Genomic DNA, 15,714 nt, shown 5'->3' on the forward strand with positions numbered 1-15,714 from the left:
ATGGTCTCAAGTTGCAGTGGGGGAGGTCCAGGTTGGATATCAGGAAAAACTATTTCACTAGGAGGGTGGTGAAACACTGGAATGCGTTACCTAGGGAGGTGGTGGAGTCTCCTTCCTTGGAGGTTTTTAAGGCCCGGCTTGACAAAGCCCTGGCTGGGATGATTTAGCTGGGAATTGGTCCTGCTTTCAGCAGAGGGTTGGACTAGATGACCTCTTGAGGTCCCTTCCAACTCTGATATTCTATGATTCTATGATTCTATGATAAGACCAAAACAAAGAAGTCATTAAGCATCTCTGCCATTTCCAAGTTTCCTGTTACTGTTTCTCCCTCCTCACTGAGCAGTGGGCCTACCCTGTCCTTGGTCTTCCTCTTGCTTCTAATGTTTTGATAAAAAGTCTTCTTGTTTCCCTTTATTCCTGTAGCTAGTTTGAGCTCATTTTGTGCCTTTGCCTTTCTAATCTTGCCCCTGCATTCGTGTGTTGTTTGCCTATATTTATCCTTTGTAATCTGTCATAGTTTCCATTTTTTATATGACTCAATTTTATTTTTTAGATCATGCAGGATCTTGTGGTTAAGCCAAGGTGGTCTTTTGGCACATTTTCTATCTTTCCTACCCAATGGAATAGCTTGCTTTTGGGCCCTCAATACTGTTCCTTTTAAAAACTGCCAACTGTCCTCAGTTGTTTTTCCCCTCAGTCTTGTTTCCCATGGGATCTTTCCTATTGGGTGTAGGGATAGCTCAGTGGTTTGAGCATTGGTGTGCTAAACCCCTGGTTATGAGTTCAACCCTTGAGGGGGGCCATTTGGGGCAAAAATCTGTCTGGGGTTGGTCTTGCTTTGAGCGGGGGGTTGGACTAGATGATCTCCTGAGGTCCTTTGCAACCCTGATATTCTACAAATCTGTAATCAGCTTACTGAAATCCATTGTCTCAATTTTGCTGTACTCCCTTCTACCCTTCCTTAGAATTGGGAACTCTACGATTTCATGATCACTTTCACCCAAGCTGCCTTCTACTTTCAAATTCTCAACAAGTTCCTCCCTATTTGTTAAAATCAAATCTAGAACAGCTTCCCCCCCAGTAGCTTTTTCAACCTTCTAAAATCAAAAGTTGTGTGTAATACAGTCCAAGAACTTATTGGATAGTCTGTGCCCCACTGTGTTATTTTCCCAACATATATCTGGATAGTTGAAGTCCCCCATCACCACCAAATCTTGGGCTTTGGATGATTTTGTTAGTTTTTTAAAAAAAAAAGCCTCATCCACCTCTTCCACCTGGTTAGGTGGCCTGTACTAGACTCCTAGCATGACATCTCCCTTGTTTTTTACCCCTTTTAGCCTAACCCAGAGAGACTCAACACTTCTGTCTCCTATGTCCATCTCCACCTCAGTCCAAGTGTGTACATTTTTAATATATAAGGCAACACCTCCTCCCTTTTTCCCCTGTCTATCCTTCCTGAGCAAGCTGTACCCATCCACACCAACATTCCAGTCATGTGTATTATCCCACCAAGTTTCAGTGATGCCAACAATGTCATAGTTGAATTTATTTATTAGCACTTCCAGTTCTTCCTGCTTATTACCCATACTTCTCGTATTTGTAAATAGGCATCTAAGATACTGATTTGATCTTGCCTCCCAGTTTTGCCCTGACCCTCCTTTCTTTCTGCCATTATAAGCCCATGCGCCCTCCTATTTCTGACCCATCTCCCAGGTCTCCATGTTCCCCACTTACCTGTGGGCTCACCTGTCCCCCTTGAACCTAGATTAAAGCCCTCCTCACTAGGTTAGCCAGTCTGTGTCCGAATAGGGTCTTTTTACTCCTTGAAAGGTGAACACCATCTCTGCCTAGCAGTTAAATTTAAATTAATAGAGATACCTATTTCCTAGAACTGGAAGGGATGTTGAAAGGTCATCAAATCCAGCCCCCTGCCTTGACCAAGTACTGCCCGAGATCCCTAGAGTGGCCCCCTCAAGAGTTGAACTCACAACCCTGGGTTTAGCAGGCCAATACTCAAACCACTGAGCTATCCCTCCTGTAATAGCATCCTGTGGTCAAGGAAGCCAAAGCCCTCCTGGCAACACCATCTTCGCAGCCAGGCATTCACCTCCATGATGCATCTGTTTCTGCCCGGGCAGAATGTGGCCTCAATGTCCCCCTCCATGTCCACATCCTGGTGGCCAATCTCTGTGGGTGCCCCCCCATGTGAAACCCTATTGTATATGGGGTGAAAACCAAACAAATCTGGGAGAGGGGGATCCATATCTTCCAGCAGAAAGGAATCTGAGCAGTGTCCCTGTCTAATTTAATCTAGGAATATAAAATGTTCATCACCATGGCCTCTGACCCGTTCATGATCTGACACCACTCACAGTGGTATGAGATCATAGAGCTGTCACCATGGACTCCGAGTGGGCTCCTCATTTACATTAGCCCTTCTGTGTCTGGATGCCCTTGTCTGGGTGATGCAGGCACCCAGAAACAGCGGCCAAAAACAGGCCTTTAAAGGTAAAACCATGATGGGTGGAAACCACATTAAGTCTCGTTGGATGCTGTGAACCATTGTTATCCTTATGTCTTTGGGCTTTTCCTGTACTCTTCACTTATGTGCCTTGTGCTCAGCGGCAGGAGCTGGGGTGGAGGCATCTGTCTATAAATAGGTTGGCCATTTAAGACTCTCAGCACCTAACCAGATCTCGCCAGGACAGAAGAAGGGAGTAAATGCATTCTAGATAAAAGCCAGTTTTCCCCAGCTTCTCTGCAGAGGGGCGGGTGGGGAAGGAATGGAACCCTCCCCCCCAGAAAATGGAACGGAGAGAGTAGGGGTAGGTCCAGCCCCTTAAAAACACAGAGACTGGATGAACCAGAAGAAGCTGGGGCAGGAGAAAGGCGCAAGGGCAGCAGAGGGGACTCTGGTTGCAGGGCTGTGGCTGCAGCAGAGACAGACTCCAGCTGGAGGAGGAGCCAGGAGTGGCAGGGGTGGCCCCAGGACACCCCAGAGGGCTCTGACCAAATCCCAAAGTTTGCTCCAGAGTGGTGTGGACAAAGTAATGCACATTGGAAATCATCATTCCAAATATGCTTATAAAATGATGGGGTCTAAATGAGTTTTTACCACTCAGGAAAGCGATCGTGGAGTCATTGTGGATAGTTCTTGGAAAACATCCAATCAATTGGCAGCAACCGTCAAAAAAGGGAACCAAATATTGGGAATCATTAAGAAGGGGATAGATAATAAAAAGGAAACTATCATAACATCATGACTGGTGTGGAGAAAGTGTATACAGGAGTGTTATTTGCGCCTTCTCATGAAATGAATAGGCAGCAGGTTTAAAACGAATAAAAGGGAGCATTTCTACACACAATGCACAGTCAACCTGTAGAACCCCTTTCCAGAGGATGTTAGGAAGGTCACAACTATAACAGCCTTTCTCCCACCAACTCCTGGTGGAACCAGATCCAACCCCTTGGATCTAAAAACAAGGAAAAATCAATCGGGTTATTAAAAAAGGCTTTTAATTACAGAAAAGAAAGGTAAAAGAAAACCCTCTGGGAGAGATTAGCATACCAGCTACTCTCACAGACAACAGATTCCAAACACAGAGGATGTTCCCCTGGACAAAAACTTAGTTACACAAGAAATACCCAAAATACCCAATTTAATTATTCCTCTAATTGCACAAGACAGGTTACAAAGAAATAAACATAAACCTATTTATTTCCTTCACTAATAATCACTACTTGATAAGAGGCTGAATTCTGGAGCTTTCCCACTCCGGTTTAAAAACCCCGTTTTCAAGGCCTGGGTCTGTTTGCTTTAACGATCCTGTGCCCAGAAAGAGAGAAACTGCAAACAGAGTGCACCCAAGGGGGAGCTCTGGCAAAAGTGTGCTGAAGCAATTGGAGTATCTGGGGGAGCTGAACCATGTTAAGGTGAAGAGAACAGCTTGTGGACCTCTTCACACAGGTTTGGGATCACCCAGCCTCACTCCCTCTCCACTCACAGTACCCTAGTGTCCATGGAGCAGCTCAGGTTTGCTGTCACAGCCCCGCTCAAGCTCCCGTGGCTCGACGCCCCAGAGCAGGCTGTGTTTCGGCCCCAAACACTGGACCCATGTGCTGTTGAGTCAGAGCAGCGTTCAGGCCCTGCCTCTGGCTCTGGGTTTCTAGGCCCACTCTCAGGGTTCAGCTTCCATTCTAACATCTCCCTCTGGGAGCGGGGAGCCGCACACCAAGCGCCAAGGCACCGAGGCTAGTTCCTTTGCTCTGTACCTCAGCAGGCTTTTCTCCTACGATACAGAGTAGACTGCAGTCTTTTTCAGGACATGTAATTATGTCTTATATAAAAATATAAATTTAGACTTCAGAGAGCTCCAGTTCTGTAGATATATTGCGGTGACACTCTGTACCCCCAAAGCAAAACCCTGCTCCCCACATTCTCCACTGTTATCTAGTTGCAACAAATCTTGTACAAAACATGTCATGTGAGGTATCTATGTAAAAGCTGTGGTTTGATGAATGTGATTATCCTATTTGTGTGTCTGTATCAGTTTTGCCTCTGAAGTAACAAATATTGACAATCTGCCTGTATTTCAAATCTATTTCCTCCTGTGATAACTCCCACAAAGTAGTTAACATCCAGCCTAACGAGCACATTGTGAATGGATATTCAACTTGATGGCTCATCATGATCGTAATGGGCCATGGTAGAAACTTATCCCCATCTGTAGCCAAAATATGGGTAATGGCCCCTGCTGTGACTCATTGAAGCATGTGAGGTCATGTGACCAGCTCATGTGACACTGGGCTCCATCCTGTGCCTGAACTTTTCTACTAATTGTGCTGGGGGCTTTCGCTTGGAAAAATGAATTTCCCTCCACATGGCAGAAGCTGTAATGGGGAAAGCGACATTTTCACTTGGCCTCACTCCCCCCACAACTCAACACCCGGAACCACCTTAGGAATAAGGACTGAACTGGGGCTGTGGTCCCAAGCTGAAGGGGTTTCTAGCCTGTGTATGAAAGATGGGGGAACTGTTTGTCCCATCAGGATGAGACACTCCTTGATTGAAATCCTGTCTAGCGTATAGAATTTAGATTGTGATTTTGTTTATTTCTTAAATAACCAACTTCGATCTGTTCTCTATAACTTATAACGACTTAAAAACATTTTTTCTGTTCTTAGTACATCTGCTTTCTATTTATTTACCTAAAACTGTGTGTTGGTTGAAGTATAAAGGGAAATCTGCACAGGAACAGGGGCTGGTGCATTGTCCTCTCCACATTGAGGGAAGGGGGCAGGACAATAAACGTAAACTGGTCAGTTTTCTGACAAGGGCAAGAGAGTACAGCTCTAAGATCCTAGGCTGTGGAGCTGGGGGAACTGGCTCGAGCCTCTCTATTGTTGGTTCATGAGTGGCTAGTGAAAGCTTTCATGTAACTGCAGGTGGGTGTGTCCCTGTCTGTGTGTGAGTGTGTAAGTGCCCTATGACAGTATGACTCCATTTCCCGCTTATCATAGTCTCAGTTACCGATGAAGAGACCGTTGTTATGGCAGGCACGTCAAGACTCCTGGTTTCTTTCTGTCATTCTCTGTGTGTCTTTGGCCAAGTCATGTCTCCCTGTACCTCAGTTTACCTATGGATAATATGGGGATGTGTTCATAGTGACTTTCCTTTGCTAAGTCTTTTGAAGATCCTTCACTGAAAGGTTCTACATGGTATGATAATACTTACTGATGATAATTACATTTCTCTGATCCCTTAGCGAAAATCCCATGTGCCTCCGGAAAGTGTTCGTGTCTCCCCTCAGTCATCTTTCTCCAGATCAGTCTGTCTACTATTTACCCATCCATCCTGGCCATTAACACAGCATCAGATCCTCTGAGACCTAGGCACTATCCCTAGCTTTCTTAGTAATCAGCTATAATTTTTAAATATACACAAATACACAGAGCAGCCAATTCCTCTCTGACTCAGTGGAGACCCCAAGAGTTCTCATCTCCCTTTGGGAAGGTCCCTTAATTACTGTTTGCTACTAAAGCTGGATAAAAAACACATTAGTGCAGACAAAGAAACAGAGACATGAGCTCGAGTGTGTCTGGTCTCCAGCCTGTCTGCATCCAGATGCCGCTTCTCCCCTAGAGGCTGAGCGAACCCCACTGGGATTACACAGAGATATATTATAAACGTTGCACATCCCTGTGTGAGCTCTCGGCGTGGGATGCTGCTGCAGATACTGGGGTGAGAGAGGTGTGGGACACGGCTACCTGAGGGATATTCCCAGTGAAGAGGCTTCCATCTCAGAAATCACAGGTACCCATCTCTTTCTATTCGACAAACCAAGTGCAACGTATGCATGATGGGATAGAGAATAGATCTGTTTTAATTTCCGCTCCGCATAGCCACTAAACATCCCAGGGCTGAATTTGCTCTAGTATCTTTGTTGTGCACCTCTGTGATGGGCTCCAGCACTAAGGTGGTTGCATTTCAGTGGCACAATGGATCCTTCAGGATGAAAGTTTTTAGAAGACGTCCAGGACAAGGCCAGATTCAGACGCTGTAAGCCGTAGTTTGCTCATAAGAACATAAGAACGGCCATACCGCGTCAGACCAAAGGTCCACCTAGCCCAGTATCCTGTCTACCGACAGTGGCCAATGCCAGGTGCCCCAGAGGTAGTGGACCTAACAGGCAATGATCAAGTGATCTCTCTCCTGCCAGGCATCTCCATCCTCTGACAAACAGAGGCTAGGGACACCATTCCTTACCCTTCCTGGCTAATAGCCATTAATGGACTTAACCTCCATGAATTTATCCAGTTCTCTTTTAAATGCTGTTATAGTCCTAGCCTTCCAACCTCCTCAGATAAGGAGTTCCACAAGTTGACTGTGCGCTGCATGAAGAAGAACTTCCTTGTATTTGTTTTAAATCTGCTGCCCATTAATTTCATATGGTGACCCCTAGTTCTTGTATTATGGGAATAAGTAAATAACTTTTCCTTATCCACTTTCTCCACATCACTCATGATTTTATATAGCTCTATCATATCCCCCCTTAGTCTCCTCTTTTCCAAGCTGAAGAGTCCTAGCCTCTTTAATCTCTCCTCATATGGGACCCGTTGCAAACCCGTAATCATTTTAGTTGCCCTTTTCTGAACCTTTTCTAGTGCCAGTATATCTTTTTTGAGATGAGGAGACCACATCTGTACGCAGTATTCAAGATGGGGGCATACCATCGATTTATATAAGGGCAATAATATATTCTCAGTCTTATTCTCTATCCCCTTTTTAATGATCCCTAACATCCTGTTTGCTTTTTTGACCGCCTCTGCACACTGCATGGACATCTTCAGAGAACAATCCATGATGATTCCAAAATCTTTTTCCTGACTTGTTGTAGCTAAATTAGGCCCCATCATATTGTACGTATAGTTGGGGTTAGTTTTTCCAATGATTCATTACTTTAATTTATCCATATTAAATTTCTTTTCCCATTTTGTTGCCCAATCACTTAGTTTTGTGAGATCTTTTTGAAGTTCGTCACAGTCTGCTTTGGTCTTAACTATCTTGAGCAGTTGAGTATCATCTGCAAACTTTGCCACGTCATTGTTTACCCCTTTCTCCAGATCATTTATGAATAAGTTGAATAGGATTGGTTCGAGGACTGACCCTTGGGGAACACCACTAGTACCCCTCTCCATTCTGTTACCATTAATTCCTACTCTTTGTTCCCTGTCTTTTAACGAGTTAACAATCCATGAAAGGACCTTCCCTTTTACCCCATGACAGCTTAATTTACATAAGAGCCTTTGGTGAAGGACCTTGTCAAAGGCTTTCTGGAAATCTAAGTACACTATGCCCACTGGATCCCCCTTGTCCACATGTTTGTTGACCCCTTCAAAGAACTCTAATAGATAGTAAGAAACGATTTCTCTTTACAGAAACCATGTTGACTATTGCTCATCAGTTTGTGTTTTTCTATGTGTCGGACAATTTTATTCTTAACGATTGTTTCGACTGATTTGCCCGGTACTGCCCTTAGATTAATGGTCTGTAATTGCTGGGATCACCTCTAAAGCCCTTTTTAAATATTGGTGTTATATTAGCTAACTTCCAGTCATTGGGTAAAGAAGCCGATTTAAAGGACAGGTTACAAACCTTATTTAATAGTTCCACAACTTCACATTTGAGTTCTTTCAGAACTCTTGGATGAATGCCATCTGGTCCCGGTGACTTATTAATGTTAACTTTATCAATTAATTCCAAAACCTCCTCTCGTGACACTTCAATCTGTGACAGTTCCTCAGATTTGTCACCTACAAAAGCCAGCTCAGGTTTGGGAATCTCCCTAACATCCTCAGCCGTGAAGACTGAAGCAAAGAATCCATTTAGTTTCTCCGCAATGACTTTAGCGTCTTTAAGTGCTCCTTTTGTATCTCGATCATCAAGGGGTCCCACTGGTTGTTTAACAGGCTTCCTGCTTCTGATGTACTTAAAAAACATTTTGTTATTACTTTTGGAGTTTTTGGCTAGCCATTCTTCAAACTCCTCTTTGGCTTTCCTTATTACATTCTTGCACATAATTTGGCAGTGTTTCTATTTGCCTCACTAGGATTTGACGTCCACTTTTTAAAGGAATTCTTTTTATCTCTCACTGCTTCTTTTACACGGTTATTAAGCCACGGTGGCTCTTTTTTAGTTCTTTTACTGTGTTTCTTAATTTGGGGTATACATTGAAGTTGGGCCTCTATTATGGTGTCTTTAAAAAGTGCCCAGGCAGCTTGCATGGATTTCACTTTAGTCACTGTACTTTTTATCTTCTGTTTAACTAACCCCCTCATTTTTGCATAGTTCCCCCTTTTGAAATGAAATGCCACAGTGTTGGGCTGTTGAGATGTTCTTCCCACCACAGGGATGTTGAATGCTATTGTATTATGGTCACTATTTCCAAGCGGTCCTGTTATAGTTATCTCTTGGACCAGCTCCTGTGCTCCACTCAGGACTAAATCTAGAGTTGCCTCTCCCCTTGTGGGTTCCCATACCAGCTGCTCCATGAAGCAGTCATTTCAAGTGTTGAGAAATTTTATCTCTGCATTTCGTCCTGAAGTGAAATGTTCCCAGTCAATATGGGGATAATTGAAATCCCCCACTATTATTGAGTTCTTAATTTTGATAGCCTCTCTAATTTCCCTTAGCATTTCATCATCGCTATCACTGTCCTGGTCAGGTGGTCGATAATAGATCCCTAATGTTATATTCTTATAAGAGCATGACATTTCTATCCATAGAGATTCTATGGAACATGCGGATTCACTTAAGATTTTTACTTCATTTGATTCTACATTTTCTTTCACATATAGTGCCACGCTCCCCCCCCCCCCACCCCGTACGACCTGTTCTGTCCTTCCGATATATTTTGTACCCCGGAATGATTGTGTCCCATTGATTGTCCTCAGTCCACCAGGTTTCTGTGATGCCTATTATATCAATATCCTCCTTTATCACGTGGCACTCTAGTTCACCCATCTGATTATTTAGACTTCTAGCATTTGTGTACAAGCACTTGAAAAACTTGTCACTGTTTATTTGTCTGCCCTTTTCTGATGTATCAGGTTCTTTTTTATGTGAATGTTTCTCATCTGATCTGGCCCTTACATTATCCCCTTCCATGCTCAGGCCCACTGAAGCACTATGGAGGCCCCGCTGTCGTGTTTTAAGTGTAGACAAGCCCTCAAGCAGATCATCCAGAAAAACATCCAGTCTGGAGTAAGAACTGAGTAAAACCTCAGGAGCCAGCTGTGTGTTAATGCACAGACACTGTCACCTCCGCCTCTTGCAATTTAAAGCTTTGGCTGTTAGCAGGGCAGGGTGGGGGGTGGGTGTTACCAGACTTTATCTACTGAAAAGCATGGAGGTGCAAGGGCTCCTCACTAGCAGAAATATGAAAATTTTTCAACATGGCCAAGACATCTTCTCCCCTAGCTTCATGCTAGAAGTCGGCTGAACTGTTATGCCTCAAATTTTCAAAATTTAATTCCAGCGGAAGTAGACACCCAGCGTGGGAAATTTCAGGTTCATGTCTGGCAAACTTATACGCAACTGAAAATGAAGTGTTGTAATTGAAGGTGTCAGACAGACTTAACTATGCCATTAAAAATATGGAGGAACATTGCCACATAGATCAGGAGGCCATGCGTTCAAACTACAGCGTAGCAGATTTAGATTTAGATTTAGATTTAATCTCAGATAAACTGCTCAAATGTAAGAAGAGGAGGATAATCTAACAGACGTCCAGAGGGTTAGAGTAGCTGATCCTTGCAGCCCCCTTCTAACCCTGTCACTCTTTGACTCCATGATATAAAATCCTAGTGTAGACCATTACTGAAACACAAGTTATGGAGCTCAATACTGGAGTAACTGGGTGAAATTTCATGGCTTGTGTAATACAGAAGGCCAATCCATTTGTGAATCCCATTCAGCTAAGCTCTTTGCTCCAATAATGTTTGTGGCAAGGAGTGGCATATCCACAGGCCAAATATGGACTATGTAAACAGTTTTCTTTTATCAATTTTATATCTTCAGAATTTCAATGTAATTGAACATTCTCCTGTTCGTGTGTTATGAGGCAGAATAAATATTCTGATGGGTTGATCACAGAAACCCTCTTGGGAACTGCCAACTGATGTGCAATATTCATAACTTCGATTACAAAAATGATACATTCATTCAAATAGGATTAATAGATTCAGTAGATCATAACCTCTACAGACATATGTTACATGGCATGTGTAGCATAAAACATAACCCAGTTATGTCACATATATTCACATTCATACGCATATTTCCATAAAACCTTAACTACTTTCTATAACAATAGATTCATGGGGTTCAAAATCAGAAGGGACGATCAGATCATCCAGTCTGTATTACACAAGGCATTAAATTTCACCCAGTTACCCCACTATTGAGCTCCATAACTTGTATTTGGGTAAGACCTGGCCTACATTAGTATTTTATATCATGGAATCAAAGAGTGACAGGGTTAGAAAGGGTCTGCAAGGATCAGCTAGTCTAACCCCCTGCCACGATGCCGGATTTTTGTGTCTAAACCATCAAAGACAGATGACTATCCAGCCTCCTGTTGAAAACGTCAAGTGAAGGACTTTCCACAACCTGCCTGGGCCTCTGTTCCATTGTCCTCCTGTTTGTACAGTTGGGAAGTTTATCAGACATTAAATCTAAATCTGCTGTGCTGTAGTTTGAACCTCTTACCTCTTGATCTATGTGGCAATGTTCCTGCATATGTTTAATGGCAGACTTTCAAGTATCTCAAGACTGCTGTCATGTCCCCCCTTAATCCTCCCTTTTCCAAACTAAACATACTCTTTTCCTTCAGCCTTTGCTCGTATGGCTTGCATTCCATCCTGTGGATCGTCTTTGTCACTCTCATTTGGATCCTTTTCAGTTTCTCTACATCCTTCCTATATATTGGAGACCCAAACTGGACACAGTACTGCAGCTGAGGCCTAGCCAGCACTAAGAAAAATGCTGCTATCTCCTCCCATGACTTGCAAGCTATGCCTCTGTTAATGCAAATGAAAATTGTATTTGCTCTTTTTTCCTATAGCAAAAAAAAATCACACTCCTGAGAGATATAGCAGGAGGTCTAACGAAGAATTCTTCATCGACCTAGGTACCACCTCTCAGAGAGGTAGATTATGTACGCTGACAGGAGTAGCCCCACCGAAGTTCCCATGGTGCTGTTGGCGGTGGAAATGGGGTCACTGTTAAGGATAGCATCCAACTCCTTATAAAAATGGCCGGTCTGTGGCACAGCACCAGAGATACTGTTTGCCTCCCTTGCCTTCTGGTACATGTGCCGCAGCTCCTTCACCTTTGCTGTGCACTGCAGTGTGTCCTGATCACATCTCTTTTCCCACACGCTGCACAAAATCTGCCCTTTGCTATTGACATTCCTATGGCTGGAGCGCAGCTGGGACTGCACGGCCTCCTCTCCCCAAATACTGAGCGGATCCAGCAGCTCCGCAGTGTCCCAAGCGTGGAGCTGCCATGGCCACCTGGGAAGGTGTGATGTGAGCACTCCACACCGAGCAAACAGGAAGAGGAATTTCAAAATCCCAGAGCCGTTAAATGGGGAGAGGCAGAAAGTGTTTACCTTGATGCAGGGGAGAGGAGTTGAAACCTTCCACCAGAGCACTCAGGATGGGCAATGTAGGACGCCTTCCAGAGGCCAGTTACAGTGATAAAAACAATCACAGGTTTCTACACTGGCACTTTGCCAACAAAACTTTTGTGTAAAGCTATTGGCAAGGTGGTTATATTATGTCACAGAAACTGAGGAGTTCCGTCATTGAAAGTGGCTTTGCAGTGTGTAGACAACCACTATTCCTTTGGCAAAAGCTGCTTATTTGCAAAAAAAAAAAACACGGCAATGTAGAAAAAGCCTAAGGAACAATGATGGATAACCAGTATCCACACTTGTGTTTTCTACCGGTGCTTAGTAAGGTTTCCCACACCATGATGTGTAGGAATTATTGAACAGAGAGACCCATAAAATATGAAATTGACATTAGTAGGGTCAGTTATTCATAAAATTTTTTCTAAATAATGACAATCTCATTTTTTCACTTGCAAAGAGCGACCAATCTGCTCCCCCCATGAGAACAGCCTCCAGTAGTGCATGTAGTTTTCATATTCACAATGTCTTTCCATCCAGGTATTTGTACTGCGACCATCACCCTAGACCCTGGGCACATAGAGGAAGTCAGGGGAACATACGGTGCCTGCAAGAGACACCGTTCTGCCTCAAAGTTGGACACCTTCTCCCCTATTCCATGTCAGAGTCCAACACAACCGAGTTCACCAACCCCTCCACCTTCATCCTGCTGGGCATTCCTGGCCTGGAGGTGGCTCATGTCTGGATCTCCATCCCCTTCTGCACCATGTACATCATAGCCATCTTGGGGAACTTCACCATCCTGTTCATCGTGAAGAGGGAGCCGAGCCTCCATGAGCCCATGTACTATTTCCTCTGCATGCTGGTTGTCAATGACTTGGTTATGCATACATCCATCCTGCCCAAAATGCTGGCAATTTTCTGGTTCAATTCCATGGAGATCAATTTCAGTGCCTGCCTCACCCAGATGTTCTTCATTCACTCCTTCTTACTGATGGAGTCTGGGATCCTCGTAGCCATGGCTTTGGATCGCTACGTGGCCATCTGCCATCCCCTGAGACATTCCACCATCCTGACGAACCCCCTGGTGGCCAAGATTGTTCTGGCTGTGGTGCTGCGTGGTTGCATAGTTGTACTGCCCATTCCATTCCTGGTAAGGCAGTGGCCTTACTGCAGAACCAACATCATCCCCCAGCCGTACTGCGCACACATAGCTGTGGTGAACCTGGCCTGTTCCGACACCCGTGTTAGTAGTTACTACGGCCTCTTTGTGCAATTCTGTGTGATGGGTCTGGATGGGATTTTTATCGGGGTGTCCTACACCCAGATCCTCAGGGCCATCTTCATCCTCCCCACAAAAGACGCGCGGCTCAAGACTTTGGGGACCTGTGGCTCCCACCTATTTCTCATTTCAGCCTTTTACATGCCAAGTGTCATCATCTCCCTCATGAACAGATTTGCCCCAAATGTGCCCCTGAATTTCCATGTTCTCATTGGTACGATGTCTGTCTTGATGCCCCCCATGCTAAACCCCATCATATATGGTGTGAGGACCAAACAGATCCGGGACAGGCTGCTCCGCCTCTTTACTCATAAAGAGACCTAAAGTTTTCTCCTGGTGATCTGGCTCTCAGACCGAGGTCCGTGCAGAGCTGCCTGGTGATGTGGTGCTGGGCCCCCTTCCGTGAATCACTGACTGGACAGTCAAAGTGACATTAAACCCTTTCCTGGCCTTGCTGTGCTGTGTCAGCGTGACAAACTGAGGAATCTTTTTGTGTACAACTCAATGTCTCATAGGATTGCCACCTTTCTAAACACTGTAAACTGGATCTCTGAGGCCCCACACCCTGCCCTGCCTATTCCACAAGGCCCTGACCCCTGACCCACCTCTTTCCACAAGGCTGCTTCCGCTGTCCCATTTCTCCCCCAGGCCCCACTCCCTTCTCCACCTCTTACCCCAAAGCCCAACCCCTGTTACTCGCTCCCCTCCTCTCCAACCCCATCCACTTGCTAGATCATCTCCACCTTCCTCTCCCCTCCAGCCTTGGCTCCCTCTGCTCCGGGGCTGGGATGGGATCTGCTGCAGCCTGGCAAGTAAATGGCAGTGAGGACGTAGTGCTGGGTCCAACTGGCCATGCTGTAGCAGAGAGGGAAGCCAGGAAACTGTATAAAAACAGATGAGGGTTGGGAGCAGGGCTGTGATGCAGTAACAGCTTGTGGGCCCTAAAGTTCAGCTGTAAAGTCCTGAGGGCAGACACCTTTGTGATGCTTATTTCCTTAGCTTTCAGCGATTGTCTCAATTTGCAGTGGGAGAGGTCTAGGTTGGATATTAGGAAACACTATTTCACTAGGAGGGTGGTGAAGCACTGGAATGGGTTACCTGGGGAGCTGGTGGAATCTCCACCCTTAGAAGTATTTAAGTACCAGCTTGATAAAACCATGGGTTGGATGATTTAGCTGGGGTTGGTCCTGATTTGAGCAGGCGGTTGGACTAGATACCTCCTGCGGTCCCTTCCAATCCTAATCTTCTATGATTTGTTCCTCCTTTCTGGGGACCTGTAGCTGGCAGGGTTCCAGCAATAGGGATTGGCTGGGGGTCCTTTGCCCTGAGCCAGGCCTCGTGAGCAGGGCAAGGGATCAGCTTTGAAGCTAGGAGGACAGCAGGTGAGAGAGGCAGAAGGGTCAGCCCCTGTGTAAGCTGGGAAGGCGGGATGCTGGGCAGATGCCGGGGTGGCTGTGATAGCTCATCTGTAAAAGGGGGATACCTCCTGGGAGGAGTGAGCAATACTGTGTGTAGAACCTATCAACAGTAAATTCTGTCCATGTGTGACCATGGTTCAGTGGGACATGGCTGAGGGTGCCAAACTCAGGACAAACTGCTGACATAGAAGGTAGACTCACCCCAGGATGGTGGTTATTCTATGATTGCATTATACCAAGCCAGTAACAAACATAAACGTCTGTCTCACCGCACTGGTTAACTAGACACATCCCAGCCCTTGGCTCCCCACCCGGACGCCAGACTCCATGGTGAGCAGTCAGTGAAAACCAATTTCCACCACACATAGGGGCCTTCTAATCTGAAGAGACCAGCCACTTATCCAGGTCAATATATAACTCAGATCCCAATAATCCCACTTCTGCCATCCCTTTAGCTATTTAAAACTAAAGGTTTAATAATAAAAGAAAACAGGAAGAGTTATAAATCAGATACATCCAAGTGGTTTTTCAGTGTTCAGAGATCAGCATCACAGAAGTGATGGAATAAACTGCTAGCTTGCAAAAGTCTCTCTTGAAATAACCAAAGCAGGTTGGGGGTCATTAGTCCTTGTTCAGAGCTTCCTTGTTAGAAACCCAGTGCAGCGAAATGAAGACAATACAGAGATGTCTCGGAGGACCTTTTATAGCCTCTGCCCTGTGCTTGGAATTTTACTGTCCCAAACAAAGCCCATACCAGTACATCACCAATATCAATAACATCGGACACAAAGATGATATATGCATATACACAGGATAATCA

The 15,714-nt window shown here is 45.0% G+C and overlaps 1 protein-coding gene across 1 annotated transcript; it reads left to right on the plus strand.

Annotated features, from left to right (window-relative positions):
* The first annotated feature begins 12,763 nt into the window (after nucleotides 1-12,763).
* Nucleotides 12,764-14,007, plus strand: LOC135972411 (olfactory receptor 52K2-like). The gene has a single exon (XM_065550386.1). It carries the CDS (start codon nucleotides 12,853-12,855, stop codon nucleotides 13,798-13,800), a length of 948 nt encoding a protein of 315 aa, XP_065406458.1. The 5' UTR covers nucleotides 12,764-12,852; the 3' UTR covers nucleotides 13,801-14,007.
* The last annotated feature ends 1,707 nt before the right edge of the window (nucleotides 14,008-15,714 follow it).

Source organism: Chrysemys picta, chromosome 1 (genome assembly GCF_011386835.1).
Source record: "Chrysemys picta bellii isolate R12L10 chromosome 1, ASM1138683v2, whole genome shotgun sequence".
Taxonomy (NCBI): domain Eukaryota; kingdom Metazoa; phylum Chordata; order Testudines; family Emydidae; genus Chrysemys; species Chrysemys picta.

Bases quoted from the DNA above. Each gene is read 5' to 3' on its own strand.
- LOC135972411 (XM_065550386.1), top strand. From the start codon at position 12,853: ATGTCAGAGTCCAACACAACCGAGTTCACCAACCCCTCCACCTTCATC.